The sequence below is a fragment of the Aptenodytes patagonicus genome, chromosome 5 (genome assembly GCF_965638725.1).
Source record: "Aptenodytes patagonicus chromosome 5, bAptPat1.pri.cur, whole genome shotgun sequence".
In the NCBI taxonomy this organism is placed as follows: Eukaryota; Metazoa; Chordata; class Aves; order Sphenisciformes; family Spheniscidae; genus Aptenodytes; species Aptenodytes patagonicus.
Genome location: NC_134953.1, coordinates 23401588 through 23428518, shown reverse-complemented (window position 1 = coordinate 23428518; position 26931 = coordinate 23401588). Strand labels below are relative to the sequence as shown.

Here is a 26931-nt window from a genome sequence, read left to right as displayed (position 1 = left end):
TGCACGGGAACTGGTTAGTGGACTCCCTCATACCTCGTGGCTGCTGTGCTTTGCTGGTTTTCATGTGTCTGCACAGACCCTCTCTGCAGCACAGGCACACCGGGACTGATGCTTCGTAGAACACTGGAGCTGGTCGGTGCACACATTTGGGATGCTCAAGTGCCCAGGAATCCTGGGCAAATGTACAAGATCCTTTCAGTCTGCCAGAACAATATTTCCAGGTAGAAAAGGACGTCTGAGAAATGCAAACATGCGGTGGGCCTTTCCAAATGGGTTTCATAGCATACAACTCATAATTCGGTGCTTTTCATAGAAAAGTAAGGGCAGACAAGGCATATGCACTAACTCTTCCAAGCTTTTTCCCCCTTGTCTCATTTTTCTTCTGGGATTACAAGAGATGGAGGCTTAGATTGATTTGTTTTTCTCTTCTGGAGCAAGGGCTTGGGGATTTCTTTTACAAGAAACTTCTGCCATGTGGAGAAATGTCAGTATCCCTTTTGGTTTGGGGTTTTTCTTTTATGTGTGTTGTTTTTCCAGTTCTCAGGGCCACTGGAGACAGGCCTGCACCACGCTGTGATGGTTCCAGATAGATGCTGTCTAGAGAAGAGCTACAACAGAAGAGGGCTCCCGGGAAAGACGGTCTCCCTCTCTAGCTATTTGGCCGATCCATACTCACAGTAACAGTGCTGGAAGAGGCGGCAGCATCCTTAGCGTTCATAGCAGCGGCTGTCTCAGATTTTCAGCTAGGCTTGATTACAAACTGTGTAATTATCCTACAGCACTGCCTGGCATTATGTATGCTTAAAACTGCATTATGCAGCAGCAGTTTGTCTGGCACAATCAGCATTGACAGCCTCTGTCACTGGAAGTGTCAGGGCCGAAGGTGGAGCAGGCGTGCGGGTGGCTCATCTGCTCTCTGGCCACCTGGGAATCACTTGCTGGACTTTGCTCTTGGCTCTTATCTCCTTTAATCAGCTTTGTCAACCCCGTTTCCTCACCGTGACGGAAGAACTGAACTGAACTGGGAAGGGGAGTCTAAGGAGACCTTGCAGGCCGAAACTCTGGTCCCATGCATAGGGTTTGCTTGCTTTGTTGGCAGAAGTGTTGAGTTTTTTGGGGAAGAGACCCCTGGGCTGGCACTCTGCGACTAGGGCTCTGGAGCAACTCTTGAATGATGATAATAGCAAACATTCAGCATTTTAGAACACAAGATTAGTACCACTGATAGCCATGGTCTTAGCACTCCCACCAACTGCTTAACTTCTTCACCCTCCAGTGCTGGGTTACAAAAGAAACAGTTCTCTGGCACAGAGTGACCCAGGCATGCCAGGATGGAAAATTCAATACGGCCAGACACTTGCTGCTGCAAGTCCAGTCCTGCTCCCGCCACAGTGGCTTGGTGCTCCCCAAAGAACTGATCCTGCTGTAAGATGGAAGTGGGATGGCTGAGTCACTGAGCAGCTGTTAGCAGCAAGCAAAGGGCTCCTGGCCACTGAGTATCCTCGCTGCTGCAGTGCAGAGACGTGGTTTCTCTTAAGGTGTTTTTGCCGAACAAAAGATTTGCATCAACCTTGGCTGGCCTCTCCTTTTCTTTAAATTATGCAATAAATTAGAAAGTGATAAGGGGCCAAAGGGAACATTTGAAATTCCAGTGGCATTTCTAGGAACTGCCCGGCAAGCTCCAAGTTCCTCGCAGCGACCTGCTGGCTGGCCTGCAGGAGGGAAGCGGCTGGCTATGGTGAGGCACATACGTGGGACAGCTGTTCATCCCTGGGAAACAAACCAAAAAAGCCCTCAGCACATCTCAGATTACATTGTCAGCTCCCCAAACCTGAAGGTAGACGGTCCTGTGGTTAAGGCTTTCTGCTGAGGATTCAGTACACTCTCTTTCTAGCCCCTGCACTGACAAAGGGAACACCAGTAAGGAAGTACCCTTGTAAATATTAGTATGTCCCCTAATGGGGCCTGAAATACTGGATGAATCCATTTGACTGAGAAGATTTCTATAGACCCTGCTTGGTGCAGCTCTCCATAAGCAGCACACAACTGGGGTGAGCCAGTTCCCTGCAGGGAAGTGGGAGTATCACCCAATGTTCGCTCAGACGTGCTGTCTGAAGGGTGACTGAGGGTAAGCTGTGTTTCTGCAGGGCACTAAGGATGGCTCCTCCCTTAGCACTGAATGGGCACATCAGCATCTCTCCATAGCATGGGGCATTGATGAACCAGCCCCCACGCCTGTAGCATACAGGTCTGATGGAGGTGTTACCAGCAGATGTTCTGGGAGGGAAAGCAATTCCTAGTATTGAATGTGATGCTGGAGATCGCATTTATTGTAAGAGATAGCATGATGCAAATGTGTCTGAAATCACTTCTTTAATTTTACTGAGTGTGTGCAAGGAAATGGCTCTCCTGAGGTCACCAGAAAATTTGGGGCAAAACGTAGATTAAGCATCTGGTGTCCCCAGCTCACCACTGATCCGCTCACTCCCTGGTGTGCAAGGTGACATCGCTTTCCTTTATTGCAGCCGCTCCTCTATTGACTCCATTTCCTGAAAGTCCGGTCACATTGAAGCATGTCTGGTTGGGTACCCCAGGTTGGAGGGACTCTAAATAACATCCAGTCCTATGCATTGCGGCCAGATGCTGCACTATGCAGAGCTTGTCTCTGGCTCAGTTCAGGACGGACACAGACAGCACAGATAACCTTTCCTGGCTGGACTCGTTCTCCTGCAGGACTTGTGCTCTCCCTGATCAGTATATGACTCCAAGCCCAGTTTTCGGTAGTGTTGCCCTCGAGAGGAAGTGCGGGGGCTGTGTGGTCTGGTTTGTGCTTGCTGTACAATGAGCTTCTTATTTTTCTTAACTTCAATGACCTCACACCAATTTGGAGACTTCTCTTACCATTACTTGCTCTCTGTTCCGGAACTTGCTTTTATCCTGGACAATTGCCATTTTCCTGCTGGAGAAGGGTACTAGAGTGGTAGAAAGAGCATGATTCATATTTAGGAATTCAGGGGGGAAAATTAGCAGCCACTTATGAGTGAGTGCAGCATGGGAACGTGCCATGAATTAACAGCCAGGGAAACCACCTGAAGGCACCGGCTGTATTCAATGACAGGAAATAAAATAATTAGTGAGGAGCATGGTAATCGTTAGCTCATCATGTAATCTGTGTTGCAGTCGATTGGGTTTTGTCTCTTGTACACCCAGTTTGCAGATGCTGAGCGATTCAAAGTGGCATGTGTTGCAGCTGGCACCGTCCCCTGCTTCCAAGCAGGTTACTTCATGGGGTAAGTAGTGCAAGAAGATTTCAGGATCCGCAGCTTTCTTCCAGCTGTGTTTTACATAGATACGCTAGTCTGTGGATTCACTGAATTTCAGCTCACGTCAATTTAAACATCTGTGTCAGGAACCCTCCATAGCCCACAACTCACCTGGAGACTGGCTAAGAAAAGATTTTGACACCACAGAGCATGCTGCAACAAGAAGCTACAATATCACCTATTTCTTTAAGAGTGTGTGCTTACATGTGCTTACATGACACATTTAAAATGCCTATAAGTGATCTAAAAAATTACCAGTTACCCCTCAGACAGCATGGGCTTAAAGACATTCCCTTCAGGTCTTCTGGGATTAAAAGTGAGCACTGGGTAATACCATGCACGTAGGCATTTCCCTTTGCTATTGCTTCCAGAAGCAGCCCAGAGATTTAGCAGAATTTGCTCATTTGAAGGAAGGTAAAATTTTCACATTGGGAAAAATGTTACAGAATGAGGTTGATCTTGTTTTTTAAGAGTAGCTTTTTTTAAAAGGGCTGTTTGGTGACTCAGCTGCAGGTTTACTGGGAGGTTACAGGTCTTTGGAGGATGAGGAGGGGCTGTGTTAGGAGAAAGTGAGGTATTTGCAGAATACAATGTGTTGTAAAGTGTTAACACATTTATTAATCATATGTGGGCAGACAACTTCACACACCCTACCAGAATTTACTGTAACGATGTCAATTCCATATTGTATCTCTGTAAGTGTTACGAATCAGCCAATATGTGACATTAATTATCTGCATTTATCGTTGTGCAAACTGACATAATGATCAGTTATGGGGTAACACATCAGTAACTGTTTACTGATGTATGGAATTAATCCCCCAGTTTTCTGAAATATTCTGGAATTACCCTGTGCATGCTATATCTACCCAAATCCTATTTTTGTCCAAAAGTAACATTCTTCCATGGCCGAGAGGTGCAGCGTGCATTGCGCAATGTCTGCTTTAGCAGCAATGCCACATGCAGGTTCCACGGTGGTGGCTCTCCTCCCACCACCACGTACGGTTCATAGCTTCTTCGCTAGTTCACCTCTTTTTGGAAATGTTTCTCCATGAAGTTCCAGGAAATTGCTTTACTGTTGTCTCACCTCCTTTGTTCACCCATAACTGGAAACATGAGGTATTTGTCTTGCGGTTCAGTGACATATGGCCACTTTCAGGAAATGTTTGAAAAAATGTTGAAAGAATGCAGGATGTTTGGTCTAAAAAAAAGAGAAGGGAGAACAGGCAGAAAACCCACCTTCCAGAATGATGATTTCTCTGGAGACAGTGGAAATCAAGCATTCGCCATGCCCACGGAAAACAGGGCAAGAAAAAAATCAGGTTCATTTTCTAAAAAGATCATCTAGGATAAATATTAGAAAAAAACTTCTTAATCATACAGAGACATGAGTCTTGGAACAACACAGGAAGGTTTGGACTTTCCTTTTCTAAAGTTCAGAAGAAGAGCTTAGGCAAACCTTGGACAGGAAAGGTTGAGGGTGACATCCTCAGTGGATACTCTTGAACTAGATGATCTGTGATTTTGGGATTCAGGCCTAGAGGACTGTCCTAGCAGGGTGACACAGTTACAGAGCTGTGTATGGTGATGGCCGGCCATCCCATCCCTCAGAGACTCCTTAGGCAGAAATGGGTTTGTTGTGCTCAAAGAGGCAGTGCAGAACAAAGGAGTCCCATAGCAGCTTTGGAGAAGAGCTCCCAAGGAATGGCTTTTCTTCCATTTTCAGACTCTGTCGTTCCAGAACTGTGGTTTCTCTCTGTCTTTATGCAGAATTCAGCACAAAGAGGCCTTTGAACACCACTGAAACAGACATATCAAAAAGCGATCCTTTCCCACCTTGAGAAACAAGCATGTCCCAAACACTCTTATCTCAAAAGCAGAAGAGACAAGCTGTGGAAACATTCAGTCTGGAAATTAATCTTTTGAACAGAGCTGAGTCTGAATAGATTGTATACATATTTGTGTTTGTTCGTTTTGAATTACTGATGCTGTTTTCATCTTTGGCTAAATAAAATTTTATAATGATTTTTTAAAAAGTCCAGACTGGATTTTAAAGGAAGTATACAAAGCGCATTTGTCAAATTTACTACTGGAGTAAGTGGCACCAACACTGATTTTAGTGAGTGTAGTTTCTTACTGTAGTAGCTCACTTGGCCTAATTCAATTGGAAGCTGGACAAATACCTCCTTTGGGCCAAATCCACCTTAATCAAAGCTTATATAAATTTCTTAATATCAATAATCCTATGCCTGCTAAAACCAATAGTTATTTTGGTTGTATCTTGCAAGGTAGTATTATCTGTACTCAAAAACAGTGATTCGGTTTGTTGCCACATCATTGTATATTAATACAATCTATCTTACAGCAATATATATGTATGTAAATACACCCTGTCCTGGTTTCAGCAGGGATAGAGTTAATTTCCTTCCTAGTAGCTGGTACAGTGCTGTGTTTTGGATTTAGTACCAGAATAATGTTGATAACACACCGATGTTTTAGCTGTTGCTAGGTAGTGCTTACACTAGCCAAGGACTTTTTAGTTTTCCATGCTCTACCGACTGAGAAGGCTGGAGGTGCACAAGAAGCTGGGAGGGGGCACAGCCAAACTGGCCCAAGGGACATTCCATACCATGTGACGTCATGCTCAGTACATAAACTGGGGAAAGCTGGCCGGGGGGGCTGCTGCTCGGGGACTGGCTGGGCATCGGTCGGCAGGTGGTGAGCAATTGTACTGTGCATCACTTGCTTTGTGTATTATTATTATTATAATATTATTATTATTATTATAATAATTTTATTTCAATTATTAAACTGTTTTTATCTCAACCCATGAGTTTTTCTCACTTGTGCTCTTCCAATTCTCTCCCCCATCCCACCGGGGGGGGGGGGGAGGAGTGAGTGAGCGGCTGCGTGGTGCTCAGTTGCTGACTGAGGTTAAACCACGACACACCCGCACACAAACACGTATATACAAGTGTGTACATATCCATATAGAGAATAGGTATGTGTTCTGCATACACGCCATATCACACCATGTTTCTGTAAGCAACAGAGGTCACTGTAGTACAGGACAAAGCTCCCTTTTGGCATCCACTAAAGGCACCCCTGCAGGCAGTTCCATATCAAGCACCAACACCTTTTGGTGTGATATTAGCTGAAAATCAGTCATGTTTCTATGATAGCAAAGGAAGCAAGACATATTCACAAATATTTACAGAAAATGTCCTTGTTTGGGGAACAAATGAACACTTGCTCTGGAAATGCTGCGGTACCAGTGACATCCCTGTGATAATACTTGGTAGCATCAAAACTCTCAGTGAACTCCGTTTGCATTGGGCTGAGTGCACGTGCCTTCGTATCATTTCTCTCTCTGTATTTCCCAGCTGCCTTTACCAGTAACAGTTTCACAGAGCAGGCCAGCCCTCCTCTCTCCCAAATCCATTCATTCATTTTTCACTTAGGGCTTATTTTGGCTGCCGGTGAACCCAAAGGTGCTCCAGACACATTCCTTTTCTCCAACCAGCTCTTTTTCCTGTCATCCATTGAATGTATTTTTGTGGCTGTAACATAAGAGGGGCATAACACAAAAGGAGGCCCCCTGAATCACTACACAACACTATTTACCGGCCTTCCTTCCAACACTACAGCTCTCAGCTTGCCTTTGCCTTTCTGTAGCTAAGGGGAAACAGGGAAAACATGGCTTTGTTCCAAATGTAGGTTGTTTCCACACCCCTAACTGATTAGGAGTTCAGTATAAATCAATGTAACTCATTGTAAAGAGGCGAGCAGAGGCGTGAACCAGTACTTTCTACTGAAGTACAAAGTATACACAGTGCAAAGGTTTCATAAATGATTTGACCCTCAGTTTTTTTCATGTAACTGAAATACATGCCAACATGAAATACAAGCCAAACACAGGCCATTCATGTCAACATGAAATAACATAAAACAAGTTATTAGGACATAAAATGAAAATGAAATCCACGTTCTCTATTCTTTGTACTTCACCAACAAAAGATGTCTGGCAGCTCTAGAAGATAAAGATTTCCTCCATACACTATATATCACATTCTTCTCCCTGATCGTTTCCCTTGAACTTTGGCACTTACTTAATCATTGAGGTCTTTTTTCAGGAACATGAGCAGCCTTTAACATGGAAGATATCTGAATGTGGAATCCTACATACAGTAAGTTTCACCTTAAAAACGAAAAAAAGAAAAGGAAACTTTTATAGCTTGTTATAGCTGATCAACATTTGTGCTACTATCTGACTTGTATTTTAACTAGCTAAATAAAAATACCCTGTTAAGAGAGATGAATAGTTTTTTCTTGCTGAGACTGGCTTTCTTTTTTTTAGATGGCAACAGCATCTGATGACCTCAACTTTCTTAGCAAAATTCAAATATGAATGTGTTCAGGTATGGGTCAGAGAACCTGGATATTGAAATATGAGTCTATCTGAGAGAAACAGGTATTAACATGTAGCAGATAACAGTGGTGTTAAGGCACCACTTAGAAATCTCCCACATTCTTCAAAAAAAGTGGTATCACACAAGGAGATGTGTAGTGCTTGATAACCAATAGGAGGTAGGTGTCTAGGGCTCTGCTCTCGATACCTAAAACCACTATAAGCAATTACACATCCACTGGAGGCGATTGTTTATTTCCCAAAGTTTGCAATTCATGGGCCTCAGCCTAAAAGTACCAAGTAACTCTAATTTATGGTTGCCCAGTAGTATCTCTTGGGGTTGCTCAGACTCTTTGAGATCAAGTCCTTAAACGCAGCAGTGCTGACCTTGCATTCTCCAAATAGTCCAGGAATAAGAGATGCTACGTCAGAATGATGCTGAGGAGCTATTTGGTACGGAAGTTATTCATGCCAAACTCAAAACAGAGTAAACTGGTTTGAATGAAGCCATGTGAAACACAGAAAAAAAAACTTGCTTTCTCATTTGGCTTATTCATTTGACTTTCACCTTCAGGTTAGTCAAACTTACCTCCTTTCTTGTGGACCTGCTGATGAAGAAGTAAGCCTCCTCCACGTTCTGGGGCTGCAGATCATTCACAGCCACTATATGGTCTCCGTGACAAAACAAACATCCCAGTCGGCAAGGACCAGTCCACTGGGAGACACTAGGGTATTTGGAGGACAGACAATAAAGGAAACATATGGGATATCCAGTTACTGCTAACAGAATGGCAATGGCTGAACAGGATTGCATTTATGGTACTGCCCTCCGGAAATAACACACAGGTGGAATGACTTTGCAACTTTTTGATCTGGTTCTAGCTAAAACCAAGCTGCTTCATCCATCCCAGCGGGTCCTCCTAAAAGCGCAGCCTGTTAACAACTGAGACTGGTGCTAGCAATGTCACTGGTGAGAGTTGGGGATTGCAGTTCAAAAGCAGTCAGCCAGACTCGCTGCAGGTACATGTATGCTGCTGCAGATGTTTTAGCCCTATGTTTGACTGAGATGATTTCCAAAGTCATCCCAAAAGAATAGAATTAAAACTTATTATCATGTGTTTTATCTATGATATAACTGCGAGGATCAGAGATCCATTGCTGTCCTAACGGGACCCTTATGGAAATTCCAGTATCTCTTTCCTGCTGGTCTCTGATAGACTGTCCTTGATGATAAGCTATTTAGAATTAGCTGACCTGACAGTCAGGCTTAGTGCTCTGTTCCAAATTCTTTCAATATGAATTTCCACTGAGAAAGCTCTGTCAATTTAGATGTAGATCCAATTATTGAGATGGGGTCCCATTTCCAGTCCCTTTTACAATGGCATTTTTTCTTCTTGCTGACAGTGGCTGAAACAAAGTGACTTGCTGCGCACACAGTGCCCCTGATCGGTGTGAATATGAAAGCAACAGCAAAAGGCAGTCTCAGTGCTGTGTGGCAGTGAAAGATCAACAGGTAGCACAGGAGTACGCACTGAACATTTTTTCTGCTCCCTCTTCTTTATCCTAGTCATTGATATTGAAGGTCTAGGGAGAGCACTAATTTCCAATGGGACTACTAAGGAGATGTATGTGCTCTAGCCCATAACACCTACTTGTGAAAATCACTGTCTAGCACTCATTCCTACCACTGAACCAGTACTGGGATTAATTTGGAGATAATTTTGTGCTGGCATCCAACTCAAGTCAGCTTGATTTATGTAACATAATTTAAGTTTTCACTCACAGCTCACACTTAACTACAGAGTCTCAGAATGCTTTGCAGATGCTACTACTTATATTACAAAATGATGTGATGTAGATCAATAATATGAGGGACACAGGCTAATAGGTTAAAGAGAAAAAAAGGTAAGAACGGATTTAATGAAAGAGAGTGAATCACTGAATTTACTAGGTTTGGAAATGGTTCCCTCTGTGCCTGTAGGTTCCATGTTGTCACCCTTTCCAGTGACATACAGGTTTTATGGCTTTCCAAAGGACTGTCACCTCTTTCGACAAATCCCCTTTTCCTTCGTAAGAATTAAGTGTACATAAGGGGGTACAGAAGTCAAATAAATGGGACTTGAAGTCTATCTATCTCTTGTATGTGCTTCCTAATTCTTGGCTTTATCATCAATAACAAAGGGTTATTAGCTACCTATACGAAAGACTGCAAGATTTTTGGTTGAAAGGCCCCATTTACCCTATCACAAGATATATCCCCTCACTATATCTCTGAGACATGCCATCATTGTGGTTCACCAAATCAAAGGGAAAACTGACTAGCAGTAATTAGCTGATTTCACACCAACATTAGAAGAATAGCTTTTGGGGTGGAACTTCATCGCTAATTATTACACAGCGTGCTAAGGGAACTCAATTCTATATAGCCCTTTTCAACAGCAGTTGAAATAGAAACTCAAGTACATGAAGAGTCAGAAAGAGCAGAAAGGAATCACTGAAGTACCAGCACACCCTGACCTTGCCCTGTTCTGCACTGCCAAAACTGTACATGGATGTGTATGGTTGTACACTTCTGTACCTACACTGATTGTCTCTCATTCACATCTGACAGGCACCATCACAAGACATCCAGAACTTACCATATTTGTCCTGCTGCTTCGTTAAGTTTTAGGTAACTGTTAATATCAGCCAGGGGGATGAAAATATCCAACTTCTGCAGCTGGGTCTCATCCGTAACTTGACTGTGAGAGAAAACATCAGAGACCAGGCACGCTCTACCAGTACCTCAACTGAAATCCACAGAGAAGACATATCTGTCTTCTCTGCAATGAAAATGGAGAAGACACTTACCTGAGCAGTACAGACAACTGAACGACCGAAAGAGGTAACGAATTTTGCCTTCTCTGAAGGGTTGGCTGCTGGCTGGTGCTGCTTTCTGGGAGTTTTATGTCTCTGTTTGCTTCCAGTTCTCTTGGACATGCACTGTTGTCTTGGCGTTTGGGAGGAGACAGGAGCCCATCACGTCTGCACATGAGCTGGCAGCTCTCATCCAGCAACGTACTGAAGAGGAATGGTGATTGACAAGAAATGAACTGGTTTGGCCATTCCAGGTACTCTTGCTGTGTTTGAAGCTGGATCAAATAGCCATCAGTGAAGCAAAGAATAACAAGTTCTTGTAGAATATCCAGTGGACAAAATTACAGCTCAGTAAAGTAAACTCCTTCTAAAAATGGACCATAAATCCCAAAATAAACCTTTTCAGTATTTAAAGACTATTTATTAAGCCTGAAAACATTCCAGCTAACAACATGCCTTGACAAAAAAACTGAGTACAGATTGTTGGTCTTGGCTGTATTGGTTTCTGCAGGGATGTAATGCTGTCCCCTGGGAGATAAAATAACTCAGATGTGCTTGAACGCATTTTAGGTTTATTTGATGAGCCTTATAATGCCTGGAGCCAACTCCCCTCCACGCCCCAAACAAGACTGGGGTTAGTAGCAAAAGCTGCTCTTGGTATATTTTAACTCAGATGGCATAGGCTTGTGAGGTTTCTGTAGTAATTCCCTCCAGGGGCTCTCAAAGACACAGACAAGCTTGAATAAGTCTATTGGAATAAACTGGTTTGTCGGTCTGCATTTCCAATTGCCTCCCACTATGTGGCCTAAGACTTGACCATCTGTAGGTGGCAGGCCATAGCTAACAGCTAGTGACCAGTCCATTGGCTCAGGAGGCATGGTTTTACTGTATAGGCACACTTCTCTTCAGTATACTGTGCTGTATCGTGGAGATTGTAAAGTTTCCTTGCAGCACTACAACTGTGACGCAAAGTTCAGGTCTTTCTTTGGGACATGCCAAACACTGTACCTTCAAAGCACACAGCATCAGACCCGTTCTTTGGATGGGAGAATGGAAGGAAGGAGTTGACCTACTCAGGATCACATAACTTTTTACTGGAAAAGCTGGGAGCTAATGCCCCATGTCTACCTTTCTCCTTTAACCACTAGATAATGCTGCCTGCTTTGGAGAGTACCTGTCTGAAAGGTTGCTGGAGCTTGGCTGCAGTATCTGAGTAAAGTGGTGGGCTTATGTCATGAAAACCTAGAAAAAGTATGAGTCAACAAAAAGTGCTGCATCCTATAGTCAGAGCCTGTCTAAATGCACGAATTTGCAATGTGAATTTAAATTTCATGTTGATGAGTTTGAATTTCACTCTGGTATTCCCACGAGTTCTGAACTTTCTGAACCAAGACCAAAGAAGGACTCATTCAAACAAGATGCAGCCTCTAGATATTGTTATGTAAATACCACAAATGACAGCTCTATCTTTACCACTGTGTCACTTTTAATTTGCAAAACCTTAATGAAGTTATCATTTCATCTTATCACTTACAGTGATTTCATTGACATATAAATGTTCTCCTTTACTGGGTTCTTCAGCACTGGCTTCTCTTGCACAGGGACATCAGACTTAGCTGTAGGGTCAGGCTTTGATACTTCAGTAGCGCACTGTTGGAAAGACATAACAACATAAGACGTAAATATCCTTGCTCTGCCTACAGAAAAAATCTTCTTAATTTCCGTATTTTGTTCCGTGCTCATGCTGTTTAAACACATTGGCTAATATAGCTTGACTTTCCCCAAATAAATCATTTCCCAGAAACCATGAGCTAGAAAGGTGGTTGAAACTTAGAAGTTAATGTTATCTGATATTATTGACACTACCATTTGCTTTCCTTTCAGGCTGGGACATAACCAGCTATATTCTAAAGTACTACCATAAAAATTGTGTTATGTTTTAATTTAAGCAGGTTGAAAAAAGAGTCTTGTACTTTGGGTGTGCTTAACTTAAAGTACTTACATGACAAAATCAAATTGTTAACGTCCTTCAGTTAACTGTACAGTCTTTGGAAAGAGACTGTGACTTCTGCAGAAGACTGACCACTTAGCTTCTCCTGACCACTATCTACATGGGAAGCCTAGAGAAATTAGCCTCCCAAATTAGGTGCCAAAATTTGTTTAAAATTACCAGTGTGATTCCTCCTGCTCCCTTGTTTCACAGTGAAATGTAGATACCAAAATGTTTCACAGCATTTTTAAAGTACTGCTTTGTTTTATGCAGCTTACTGATGCTTCTACAGAATTACATTTTAAAATATATAAAAATAATATACAGCTACATTTTCTAAATGAAGTTTTCACTTTTGAAAAAAACCCCACCCTGTGATACAATAGGCAAAAGCCATTTACAGTGAAACAGTCAATTTGGGGAATTTCAACAAAATCAGCAATGTGTTTGTCAAAATGCCACTTTCTACCAGAAAGATCCTTTGAATGAGTATAGTGTCTTTTTTCTTGTACAAATGAAAGCTCTATTACCTACTGCTTTATCTACGTATTTCTTTTGCAAGGTACTAGTGGTTCCTCATACCGGTTCCTCTTTGGCTCATTAAATGTCTCCTGTCTCCTTGGAGCTATTAACAAACCAGCAGAACTCACAACTGATAAACTACCTTTGCTAAAATATTGCTGGGAGTTTGGTAATAGTCTTCTTCATCCTTTTTGATGTCTTCATCTGTATCTGATGACAGCAGATTTTCCTCACTCTTTCCCAGATTTTTATCCTGTTAAAAGAATGGTTTTGTATTTAACAGGTTCGGTTATACAGATTGTTTAATGTGTATTTTTCCATTTACATGGAGAAGTAATAGAACCAGCAAATATCCACAGAAAACATGGCAAGACATGTTTCTCCTTGAAGAGAGATATGCTCAGAGCCAGTCTGTTTTAGGAACAAGGTTTCTGTAATTGTGCTCCTACTTACACTTTTGAGATCCACTGTACACAGACAAAACTGGCCACTAATATTAGTACTTCTCATAGATGGATTTGTGGTAACCAGGCAGTTGCAACTGACTGCATGTTCACAACCTGTTATTTTGTTTAAAAAACAAGCGGGTTAAACACTTCATGGATGAATCTGCATGCATTTAGGGTCACTTGTGTGCAAAAGATTTTTTATTTGCATTCAGTTCTAAAATCCTTATACTAGGAAAAAAATCTGTAGGAAATCTAGAAGTGGATCGGGAGATATTTGCCCTTTTTAAGCACCTTTTAACTGCTATCAAGAAGAATGAATTTGGGATTTCCCTGACTAATGAGAAGTCTATTAACTCATACTTCTCCATGAACTAGAACATACCCCAGAGGGCTGGAGATCTGACATTGAAACCTTTGTGCCCTGAGTGACATTCTGCCATCAAGAATACCTGAAACACTAAGTTTGCAGCAATTTCGTAAGTCAAGGAGAAATTAATCCCTTCACCAAATTTACCTTTCTAAGTCACAAAGATAAATTATTTATTTTTATGTCTCCTTGTTGACTTCACTAAAATGAAGACTATGGTAATTCGTATTTAGCTGCCTCCCAATACAATTCCCCATGCTATGTTTGTGATGCAACTGTTTTTTATCTCCCCACTTACATCCTTGGTTTCCATAGTGATCATTTTAATAATTGCTAAATATGCCACAGAATATATTACTGTTTTCAAGGTAAAGTAAATTAAACTAATTACTCTCTTACATGTAAAGAGAAGAAACTGGCATTGGATAGAAATTAAAGATGATGAATGTATTTTTGTTCCTTGTTGGTATAAATGACATAAAAAGCACATGCTATAGGAATCAGAACAAACCTACAAACGGTCCTTCAAGAATTGCATTACAAAACTGCAGCAGGAACAAGACTGGCGCTGTGGTCATGATATAAAGTCATGAACGAGTTTCCTAGTGAGTTTTCAGGGGCTTTGGATCAATCAAATGAGTAAGCACTTGGGGCAAAGGGGGAAGAGGAGGTGATTGTATGAAGTCTTGAGATCCTCCAGCTCCTAGGAAATTTCAGAGAGCAGACAGCACTCATCAGCTTCCCAAGCTGAGCCTTCAATCACTGACAGTGTCTACCTTTTGCCAAATGCAGTGTTTCCCCTTCACACCATTGCAGATTATTGGGACAATGGGAAGGAGAAGGTTAAGCTGCAGCAGCACCATGTTTCCCTAAAGCAGTTTGCCAACATCCCCGTTCCTCCAGATGCTTTAAAACCAGAGCAGTGCAGTTAACCTCAGTGTACAATTATTCTCGGACATACAGCTAAGCAAGTTCTTTAAGTCTCTGTTGAACCATGGTGTGGATTTACATGAGAGAGAAAGAGATGATGGAGAAAACTGGCTGTAGCATAAGATGGAAATGATACCTGGAGAACAACTGAGTGATTGTTAGTTTTAGGCTCCTTAGGGAAGGGGTCAAAAGTTATGTGTTGCCCTTGGACAGAAGAACTTCTCTTTCAAAAAATCAGGTGTGTCTAACAGATATTGAAGCCAGACTCCTGACAAAGATGCCTAGGTGCCTGCAATATAGTAATGAGCAGTACAGGGTGATACACATCAGGGCTCCTTATTTTGATGCATTTCAGGTATTGAAAGCTGTGTGTCGAAATAGCTGATACTGAATTGCTGAGTCAGATGTGGTTTGGTAGCTCCAAAATGTGGATTGAAAGGGAGTCAGGTCCCCAAACCTCTCCTGGGTGGCCGGGGCCCTGCCTGCATGACTGGACTCAACTGACATTGATAGGCCTGTTTGCATGAGTAATGGCTACCGACCAAAGAGTTTTCAAGATCTGGGCCTGAATGGGAGAACCACTGATAAAAAGCAAAATGAATCAGATACTAGAAATGTGGAGTCATACTTCTGACAGGATGTAAATACAAGGGATTAATCTGGAAGTCAGCTGTCTAGACATCACTGAGCAGAGAACAGATCTGGAGATGTTAGCAGATGCTGAACTTATGAGGCAAGTGAAATATTTTTATCGAATGAACAATTTTGTTTCTTGTTATCTCTATGGCAAGGTTATTTATTTTCACACATGCCGAAACAGAAGTATGAGCTTCCTGCTATTCCCTCCGCTTCAGGCTAAAAAGGTAAAATCCAAATCTTTTAACCCTCATGGTCAGTCTGTCCTAGTTTGAACAGCTGCATACAAACATGCTCCTGAGGCACCGTAAGTATGAGAAGAATTAATGAATGAGACAGAAAAGGCGCCTTGGTATGCATCCAGAGCAGCACTGGTTAAATCAGACTAAGGGTTAACTCAATGCATTTCAGAGCTCAGACTCCTAACTGAATTATTGCAGCTTCATAAAGTACTGTGCATCAGCTGAGCTGTGCTAACTGCCCATGGCATTGCAATGTAGTTTCAACTATTTTCATTACTTTCCACTAAATTTAGCTGTATTATCTCATACTTGCTGCCAGCCTGTACACATGGATGGTGACTGCAGCACATGATTTACCACCCTGTTAGCTATGATAGCGGAACAGATCATTTTCCCTGTATCTCAGTCACTCTAGATCATAGTCCAGTGCATAAACTGCTAATAAAGGTGGGTTTAAATTCGGCTGCCAAACTGCATACTGGCGTGGTGGAGCCTTGGTTGTGCCTTCTTTTCTGTTGACTCTGCTGCAAAGGCAGTAATCCAGGGCAGAGGATGGGTGAAAACCATCTGAAACTGCTGCAGGTGTTTGTTTAGGGAACACAGGTCAGAACATTTAGCCAATAATATGTGAAAACATTCATCATTGTATCTTTTTAAATCATTTCTGCCAGATATGGAAGCTAAATTACTTGAAGTCGTATTTATGCTTACGGAACGTCAGTCCTGAGGTGTGCCTCAGTTTAACAAGCCCTTGTTCTGTGGTTCAATTACATTGATTCAATTGCTACTGGCAGAGGCTGCAGAAAGAAACCATTTAGGAAGACTGTGGCACGTGTCTCAAGCTGAGAAACATGATGGGAGGAGCAAATCCTCAAGCAATGCAACTTCAAAGTTTTCTTCAGCAAGTTTGTGAGAGCTGCCACAAGTTGCAATTGCTGCACAGAAACTCTGAGGATCTGCCTCTAAGAAACAAAGTAAACATAGGGTATGTCAAGCAAGTTCTTAGAAGGTTATGTTCAGTGCTAAACAAGACAACAGACTAACTATATTTAGGAAACTTTCACAGTGAAAACCAACTCAGTGTGCTGGGAAAGTAGATGAATAATCTATAGTTACAGATACTCAGGTGAGATAAGAGTCAATAGCCACTTCTGACTGAACAAGTCAAGAGCTGTTTGATTTGTTCTGCTCACCAGGCTTGGAAAAAATCCTCTTGGTGAGTCACACCGAGCCTGATGAGGGCCAGGATCTGAATTAGGCCTGTTCTTGTCTTCTGAGGGACCATTCTCCTGCGTACAAAAGAAAAAAGTTGACTTCTCCTAAAGGTGCTTCACCTGCATCCAGCTTCCTCCAGCTGGGCCATTTGCACACAACTTTGTGACTAGAGAAAACCAACGCTCCCTTGGCTGCTATTCAGCCTGTCACCAGAGAATGGGGACTGCAATTGCTCTGGGATAGCAGCAATGCTTTCCTCCCTTTCTAGTTGAATATTGAGGGGGAAGATCTAGAAAGCACAGAGGAACTGGACTTGAACTCCCCTCTAGGCTTTACAGCCTGAAGAGAGAGACAAAGAAAAGCACAATCACAAAACAGGAGGAATGTGGGAGGCAGCTGTCAAAACAATCATCACATGGCTTTGCCAAGGCATGTCAAAGCGAATCGCAGGGGCTTATTTTATGCCAGTTAATCTTTGCCAGTCAGTTGAGACAGCCAATGAATATTGTTTCTCACTGCCATCAAAACCTGCCTTTACTTACATGCAGACTTTCCTCAAAAGTCTTTCCCTTGTGGGGACTCTGATGTTATCATTCAGGTCCAGCTCAGGAACCCCACCAGAGAGCAGAACAGACCACCCGGGCACCCATTGCACAAGCTCTGAAGAACTTTTTATGGAAAAAAGCAACTATACAAATCAAATTTCACAGTCACCCCTAGGAGCAAACTCATTATTAAGGATGGCTAATCTGTTTACCTTCTGGTAGCTTTGGTTTTTCGGGAAACTGATTGTATCTACGAAATTCAGTAACAGTGGCAAAGAGGAGTGCCGGCTTCTGACTTCTGGATTTGGAAGATCTTGGTTCTAGAAATAAGACGACAGCAGCGTAAGAAGACAAGCACCTGATGGGCATGGACTACAATGTACCAATGCATCCCACTAGTCCAAATTTTACTTCTAATGGCTCAGAGAGGTTGTCTACCTGGCATTTTTCAGGCAGATACAAATTTGCCCTGTTTGCACTTTGAGCTGAGTGGAAGCTGTAGGTATGTAGCTTAGTGCTGAGTCTGAACTAGTAGGCCTGGCTGGCTGACAAGGTGCAGAAACTTGGGCCTGAGCTTGAACTAACGGAGCTTCCAGCTGCTCCTACACTGACAGACTAGATGTGGATCAGTTTGTAAAACAGCATGTAAATATAGCCAAAAAGCACACGGTAAGAATAATACACAAGTTTTCATTCTGATGCATCAAAGGTACAATTCATTGCACCGTAATGTCAATCATTTCCTAATTTCCATGTGGCTTACTCTTCAAAGAGATTCCTTCAATGTAAAATCAATCCCAGTGCAGACAGACTGTGCAATGCCTGCTTAATGCTTAAAGCCAGGGTACAGGATTTATATGGAAAATGAATTTCTGATTAACCAAGGCAAGAGCCAACTTGCAAGGCCAAAATCAGGAAAATTCCTTTGCACAGGTTTCTAATGAAATTACAAACTTCTTTCTTTCTAAAATCAAGCACAGTAATGTGTCACCTGAGGGCAGCATCCACCTCTTTTGGCCTCCCTGCAGACTGAAGATATCACAGTGACCCAGTCCTCTATTTCCTGCCTGTAAGTTGGAACAACAGAAATGAAAACCTACTCACAGGTAAAAGACAAGGAAAACCCATTTGCCTACCCACTTCTTCCTATGGGGCCCAAAATAACGCTTCCTGAAATCAATGGGGAAAATCTGTACCTTTCTTTCAAGAGAGAGTGCTCGGGTGGCCATAGCCAGATGGCAAAGTTTGACCTTAGAGAGATGCAGCCCAGGAGCGGGAGCTAACAAGTACGCAGGGGGGGCTGTGTGTGCGTGTGCAAGAGACACGGAGAAGGAGAGAGGCAGAGAGGTGGGACGGTGCTTTCTGCTTCATTTTCTGTGTGTAACGCTGCTCTGCCGAGTCCTGCCATAAAGACAGCTAACAAGGTTTGGGAATGCGTTTGGGCAAGCAGGATGAGAAATATGCCACGAAAGGACCCCTGAAGCCCCGTTCCATGCTTGTGGTGGATTTAGTTTGATTAATTCTGGAACGCTTCCCACCAAGCGTGGGCTGTGAGAGCAGTGCCCTGGGGGAAGGTGTGGGGTGGCACGCTCAAGTAACACACAGGTATGTGTTGTTCTTCTGTGCTTATCAGCATTTCACACATCAGCTGCTCTTCTGCATAAAGGCAGAAAACCCCCTGACATGCTGGTGGCTGGGAAACTGAAGAGGAGAAGCTGGGAAGCAGCAGCAGAGGACCACAGTGCCAAATGTCCTCCCTCACCTAACTGAGCTTTGGCTGATCACCTCAACAGTTTCTGCCCTTGCTGAGGACTGGATTGCAGCCTGGGAGAGCAGGGAGCACACCACCCTGCCGCAGTAAAGGCCCCAGTCATTCCTTTTGGGATCTGTTTTCTCTCGGGGGAATTTTCCCCTTCAGTCTGCTTCCCTTGATTAACAACGTACTTTCCAGGGCAAGATTATTTCCTGCGATTTATCCATAAGGAGCAGAAGCTTTCCTAACTCCCAGGAGCGGCTGGGTGAGAAAACAAAGCTCTCCACTCTTCCTTGACCCTTAACCGGTACGGTGTGACATGGCACTGCCACACTGATGTACTGCCGCTGCCATCCGCACTCCCAGCTGCATGCTCCCACTACATTCACATGTTGGACGTTTTAACAGTGTGGCTGCAGGGAAGGTTAGCTCACCTGTCTGAACCAGCAAAAAATTAACCTGGCCACGGGGGGGGAGGGGGGAATGACATAGAAAAGAGCAATTTTCTATTGGATCAACCAGCTGAGTTGTTTCATCCCAGAGTGGCGCAATCAGTAGCTGAGACACAGGAAGGGATGGGAGCGGCTGTGAAGGAGTAGGACCTTGCCTTGGGGCAGTGGCTTAGTGTTACATTAGCTTAACTGTAATGTCATATTGCATTTGCACATCTTTCTATGCCTACCTGCTGCTCCCAATGAGGTAGTAACATCTGTTTCCAGTACTGATGGACATCACCTCTTCAGGAAGGCATTTAAACATCTTCCTCACTGTTTCCATAATTTCAGAATTGCTTATGCCAACTTTGATATTTATGATTCTGTTAAGAGAACCATATGAGATATCCTATATAACTATACATACATACAAACATACACACACATATACACATATGTGTGTGTGTGCATACTTTACTCTAAGCACAGCATAATATGATGAGATCTGCACTGGAATAGGTAAACATTTTTCCACAGAAAAAATTCTCAAGAAAATAAGTGCACACATTCAAAACAGATGGTCTTTCAATGAAGAAAACTTCCAAGCAAAAAAATAAAATCAACTTTTGCAAAGGCTCGTCTCCAGATTTTGGATCCTCATTTCTGAAAAAAAAGGCTGTTGGTCTAACACAGAATCTTGAAAAGAAAAGATAGTAAGAAAAATTCCTGGCAGATGTTTTTGAACCACTACAGAACAATACATTTGATTTGAAACTAATTGTATATTAACAGTGTTTTAATGGAGGGGAAGAGGAACAGACAAGAAGTACTCTTAATGGATACTTAAATGAAAGCACTACTTCCATTTATTTCCAAGAAGTTAAATTAGTAAAAATAATAACAACAATAATGATGGTAATGATATAACCACATACCACTGAGCCAGCTGGAATTTTTTCAAAAGCTTCACAATGTAAATTCTTTTAATGGAAGAAGCACAAAAGCAATGTGAATCCAGTGACCTCCATGCCTAACAATTCCAGGAGCCTTTGTATTAAGCTCCAGGTCTGACTGGTAAAATCTTTACATTTCCTGTTTCCTTTCTATGTATCTCAGTGTGTGACATGAGATATGGTAAAGGGTGCTAGTACAAAGCCAATGACACCCAGCCTTGCTGCAGTGGGTACTGTGCTGAGAGGAATGAAATGACCAACCCAAACGAGCCAAGCAGAGCAATTTCTCAGTGGGGTAAGAGGCAGTGGGGCAGCCAGCATCATCCCAAAGGGCTACGTGAAAGCCAGGAGACCTCTGCACAACTTGAAAAGCACTTTGTAAAGCCGTAAGGTGGGAAAGGTTGTGTGCCACAGTTAAGAGTGGCATAGCCAATCTTTACCTGTGTGTGAGTGAATGCATAGCACTGTCCTCACAGGAGATAAAGTATCTTCTACTACAGGAATACAGCCTTTGGGATCACGGAGCCAAGATGTCTGCTTTGCAGATACCACATCACCACAATCGCTCATGTAAATGTATCAAACTTCATCGAAAGCATTTAGGATTTTTACTCCTACGTGTATCATACAGTGCAACACTGTAAGTTGCACCCAAAGCCTACAAGAGCCCAAAGGACTCTTTTCTTGACTTCAGTGGGATTTGGATCAAGAACCTCAATCAGGAACAAATGTCTGTACAATCAGTGGCCATTTAAGAGTGTTGATACATGATTTAAAATAAAAAGGTGATGCATTTGAGTTACATACTGATCAACAGCTATGCAGCCTTTTATGTTCTGGCCTTTTAGATACTTCAGGACGTAATTGTCATTGCTGGATTTGAACAGGATGAAAAAACGCCTTTTCCAGGAGTTCTGCCGAAGAGAAAGTAATTTGTCTCTCATTAAAATTCAGGATAGCAGAAATAACAGATGCTTGTTGAGGGATTGCTGGAATATGACTAATCTGTGCTAGTATACCTGTGAGCCGAAAAGTTGAAGAGGTGGTGATTTGATGAGGAATCCGTGCTTGCAGACTCCATCTTCAGAGCAGAACGTATTTTGAGTTCTCACTAATCAAAGAGAAATGAATGGCACCATTACTTAATTTGTTGCCAATTAATCTCTTATAAAGACCTTCTTGAACTGGAAATTGTTGCTGACCACTGGGTTTCTGTGCTTAAATGGCCATAAAGCACATTACAATTGGAGAAGACAAACACAAATCAAGGCTATAAAATATAGGGCCAGGCCATGCTTCCCTGATGTCAATGTTACTGCTGACAACTGGCCCAAACTGTAAACAAATGATAGTGACAATGTAGGGGGCTCAGAAGATATCATAAGCCTCTGTTCTTATTTAACTGGTCTTATTTAACTTCTGAAGTCTGGTCTTACTTAACTTCACAATTAGTGATCTGAAAGACAGTAAACAGCCCCCTAATGAAATTTGTAGATGGCATTCAATTTGCATAGGTTGCAAACACAGCTAAGGATAGATCATCTTACAATGTGAATCACGATGTGACAACAGGAAAAAGTCTTACAAGTGAAATATGAGCTAAAACCTTGGGGGGGGAAATGCCTGAATGTATTTGTACACAACCCTGCATACACTGTTGCCAGCTGTAGTTTAAGATTCATATTTTCTAATCACTGGTGGATTTCTCATCAAAATCTCAGTTTTATTAATGCACTTTAACACCCAATGAAAGGAGTGGCAATCTCATTCCATTTTTTAGCTATAAACCGTGTATGAGAAATTAAGATTTTTTAAGAATCCAGTGACTGAAAGAAGCACAGTCAACCTCATTTTGGATCATCCAGTAAGGGACAGTAGAGAATATACATAAATTCTGGGAAATATAACATGACCAAACTTTCTGGTGATACAAGAAACGCTTGGTTCTGAAATCCCATTTATTACTGACTTCAGTGGAGGTAAGGCTTCATCAACAGTGCCTTGGAGATACTGACTGTATCTTTCAGTTCCCAGTTGATTTTTAAGGTTTTTAATATTTTTTACAAATGTCAGTTCAACCTCTGTGTCAGGGACAAGAAAAATTCTGCTATAAAGGGAAATGCTGCTTTTAGGACAGATTCTTTAAGGAAGGAAGCAGAGGGGCAGAATTGGCACACAGTGTAAGTCTAGACGAGATCTCCAAATTTTTCAGTATGCTGTTTTCCCCTGTTTTTCACCTATTGTTTACCACAAAATCCTTGGCAGGTGGAGGGCAAACAGAACAGTATCATATATTGATAAGAATGGATTGAAACCTCATTCAACCCTACTACTGACAAATCTTAGTAAATGAAATTTTGTACCTGCAGAATTTCTTTTACTTGTAGAAGCCATCCTGATTGCTTCTTCCACCCAGATAGTAAAGAGAGCAAAAACCTTGAAGCTAATTCCTTTTGCTTTGCTTGCTGCTGAGCAGCATTTCGCTGCATGCACGGTTGCCTGAGAAAATAACAAATATCTCACAAGTGTTTATTTTCATAGTGATGATTAAACTATATAAAATAAACATAGAAAAATCTATAATAAACTATATAAGTAATTATAATTATTATTCATTTAAGCATACTATTATACATATTTTATATTATAAAGTAATTTATACATTATATGCTATTATAATATATTTATTCTATTATAATTATAAAATTATGAATAATAAAAATTATAAATTTATATAGGCCAAAGAGATGATTTGCCTAGGAAGTAGTGAGACCTGCCAACAGAACTTCATTTTGCCCCTTCCTTTGCGCTAGACACAACACCTGTAACCTAGCAATATTGCATCCCATACATGTTTCTGACACTGCCTTAGCAGTGTGATCAGCCCTGTATAAAATAGGCATAGCTTGGCCTAAAGAGTTTAAAATCTATTTAGAAAATCAGTCATAATACTACGGTAATTATAATAATTTGCAAGTCTGTAGCATTCTTAATACAATGCCCTCAGAGCAGTTTATAAACAGTGATTAAATAAACTTCACAGCTTTCTAAGAGGTGGGTTAGTATTATGATTTTTCAGAGGGGTAAACAGAGAGTATCTGTTTTTATTTACGTCAACTTATTTTTGCAATGTCTCCTCCAGTATTACTAGGGAAATGGGAATCTCACTGTAAACCTAAGAAGTTAAATAACCTGCTCATTGGCATAGCCAGGCTGTGGCAGAGATGGGAATAGAGGCTGGCAGGGAGGCAGAATGCACCGATGCATTTCCATGGACTTCTCTGAAGTTTTGTTAAATAACCCTTTAACAAAACATGCAGGCAGCGGTCTGTGGGATTTGGTAAGTGCAGGAACACAGAGATGGAGCATTTAGAAGGTAAAAGGTGGGTTTGGTTAATGGGCTTCCACTGGTGGTTTTTTGAGCTAATTTGCCTTTTGGTGCTTTCCTTCGAGAAGAACACCATTTGGGTGTCAGGATAACAGAGCCAGACCTCCAAAGCACTGCTATTTCTTTGCAATTCGTATGTGAGCTCTGCACTCCTCCCAGTCGATTGCATGCATGGCACTAGATTTTGCACACTGGACAGTTTTTTATTTCTCACAGTTGCTTTCTTGTTTATTTAAAATCAGATCTTGTTTCTCTCATATACTTACATTTCCAATTTGTAATACCATGTCTGTTTGTAACATCATTTAGGAAACTTTTCAAAAGTTTCTCTTTGCCTTACCCCAAAGCTCTCATTCCTTGCAAAATCAAATCCTTTCCTTTTAGTAACTTCACTTGAAGTTGTCTATTAGCTACAATGAGGTTACACAGTCTCCAACATGTGTGCCACCTGAAGCTGCAGAGTCTCTTCTGGGAAAATTTGAAGGATTGCAAGTGCTATTCTCTAGTTCTTTGCTGAGCTCCCCAGCTGAATTGAGAGATTTAAGGGGTTTCCTTTGCTTCTGTTTCTTCAGTCATTTACTCCATGGTGCCAGAAGTAAACACGGTATGGTAGGAGTGGTGGTCAGAAATGGTTGGTTATTTTCTGGCCTCACTCACCTGGCATGGGGTGGGTTACACACAAAATGTTACCTCTGACACATAACTAAAGCTATAGACTTCCACACCTCCTGTTCCAGGCAATACCATGCTGTAAATGAGAATGACTCTCACTGCAAACTTAGGTCCATTGGAGATCTCTGCAGAGCATTTCTGCCTGTATTTTTTTTTTTTTTTTTTTTTAAGGAAACCTTTGTGATTTTGCCTTTTTGGGAGAAAGATTTGTTGTACAAATGCCGTGACAGACTGTTACAAAATTTCCTGCCAGGATTTTCATCTATTGCCTACCAAAAAAAAAGGACAAAAAAGCAGTTTCCAAAACTAAAAATGACTGCACACAAAGTCAAATTGTTAGGATCAATAGTAGGGCCACATGCCTGGGGTTGCAATCAAAGGCAATGCAATGTTCTTTTCAACGTGACTTACAGAGTCACCGCAACTGGCAAACGATGCAATTCTTGCAAAATAATGTTCCAAGAGCCTATGACAGGATAAAAGTCTCTTCTAGGTTTCAGTAAAAGTCAAGATTTGCAGGTGGGATGACAAAAACCCGTGGGATTACAGTTGTGCTATCTCACTCAGCATTTTGGGAAAAAGTTTTTAATTGTTGCGTTTAATTGTCTTTTCAATGGAAAGCAACATTTTAAACAGGTTATGTCTAATTCAGAATAGACAATGCCAATTCCATGATTATACCCCCTCAGTTTTTTGTATGCCTGGCATTAAGAGATTTGATTGCTTTCAACCTTTTGAAATGCAATGAGACACTTCAGTCAAAATGCAAATAAAATGCTTCAAATTATTAAGAGGTAGGCTATTATAAAACTGCAAAAATATAATACCAAGATAAGGAAAACAAACTGTGTTAATACTTACAGGCAAAATGTCTTTATGGCATAGAAGGTTTTAGAGAAATACACCTTTTAAGTATTTCCAGATTCCCTGTATCGCCTCCTGCAGCGAAACACGATGTGTCCTTGCCCTGCATTGTGACTGCCTTCTTACAGTCTGTGTATAAATACAAACACCCTGAAATATGACCCACAAGGAAATTCCTGTTTCTGCCACGGGAAGCAAATTAAAGACTGTTCTGGAAGGGGAAATCCAGAAGATTACTATTCACTTACAAATATGAAAAAATATGCACATTTGAGGCAGCCATAAATGTCTCCCACGCAGAAAAAAGCCTGGAGACTGTTTCTGTTGGTTCAGCTTTCTAAACAGTCCCTTCATTTCCCCTGAGCTATGTCTAAAATATAATATCCAACCATGACTGGAAGATAAAGCAACATTAAGAACCCTAAAAGATCATAAAGTACTATAAAATGTAACCAAGTTCAGATTTAAAGAACAGCATTTACTAAAACATACACTGGTGAAGCAGGATTTCTTACGCTACCTATGTCACGACAATGTACTTCCATTGTAGGGTCAGTGTCTGTCTTGGTTATAGGTGAATTTTTTGGATTCTCTCCAGAAACATCCAGCATATCATTAATGATAATGATTTTAGACGCTAAACCATTTGGCTAATCCTGCAGATGGAAAGGGAATTGCTTTTAGACAGAAAGTAGTTATAAATTTGATGAAGCAATGAGCTAAAATGCCCTAACAGCTTATAAGTCACTATTCAGCTACCTGGCCTTGCTCAAGTGAAAGGGTCAGGCTTCCTTATTCTGAATGGGTTCCTTCAGGCTCTTGGGCTGGCACAGCCCTTAGCGTGTAAACATTACCAGTCAGATGTGATGTCTGTCGGTGGGAAATTTTCTTCTTTGCCTTTTTTCTTAGATAGACAGCTACCATTTCACCTATTAGTTGGAAATTCCCAAGCTGTCCTTATTTAGTGTCTGTCATGGTAAATGCACAACAAAATCTGATACAGACCCGCTCTATCCACCCTTTTTTTTTTCTTTTAGACATTACGTCCAAGAGGGCGAATAGCTTTTCCTACTCATAGAGGAAACTCACTAATATTAACTCTTGTGATTCTTTCTCAGGAGTCCCTTGTAGGCTGGACCAGGGACTATTTCTAGTAATTTTTATACTTTCCCAATGCTTCTAAGCTAAGATAAATTTGCTATAGCTTTTTTAAAATAAAATATCGTTCTCAAAGAACCTTTAAGAAAAAAGCACTACACAAGAGGAAATGTGCTCCTTACCTGTTATTCTGTTACATTCCTTGGCATTGTTTTAAAAACTTAAATGACCTGTTTCAGAGCCCCTACTTGCTCCTTTATTGTTCCCAAGGCTCTCTGGCTTCAGA

General features: G+C 41.6%; 1 protein-coding gene across 1 annotated transcript; it reads right to left on the bottom strand.

The window, feature by feature from the left end:
• Nucleotides 1-4610: 4610 nt before the first annotated feature.
• PLEKHS1 (pleckstrin homology domain containing S1) lies at nt 4611-23116 on the bottom strand. Its single transcript, XM_076338121.1, has 14 exons — nt 22987-23116; nt 21643-21734; nt 21431-21537; nt 19919-20053; nt 18475-18550; nt 17696-17803; nt 16917-17012; nt 13242-13352; nt 12122-12237; nt 10582-10791; nt 10371-10472; nt 8321-8456; nt 7433-7521; nt 4611-5123 (listed from the first exon to the last, which is right to left on the bottom strand). The coding sequence occupies exons 1-13, from the start codon at nt 23015-23017 to the stop codon at nt 7453-7455; spliced, it is 1389 nt and encodes a 462-aa protein (XP_076194236.1). The 5' UTR covers nt 23018-23116; the 3' UTR covers nt 4611-5123; nt 7433-7452.
• Between the last annotated feature and the right edge of the window lie 3815 nt (nt 23117-26931).

Coding starts and splice junctions, on each gene's coding strand:
- PLEKHS1 (XM_076338121.1), bottom strand. CDS start 23,017: ATGGCTTCTACAAGTAAAAGAAATTCTGCAG. Junction 17,013..17,695: donor AAAACCAAAGCTACCAGAAG/GTAAACAGATTA, acceptor TTTTGTACGCAG/GAGAATGGTCCCTCAGAAGA. Junction 10,792..12,121: donor TATATGTCAATGAAATCACT/GTAAGTGATAAG, acceptor ATTCCTCTTCAG/TACGTTGCTGGATGAGAGCT.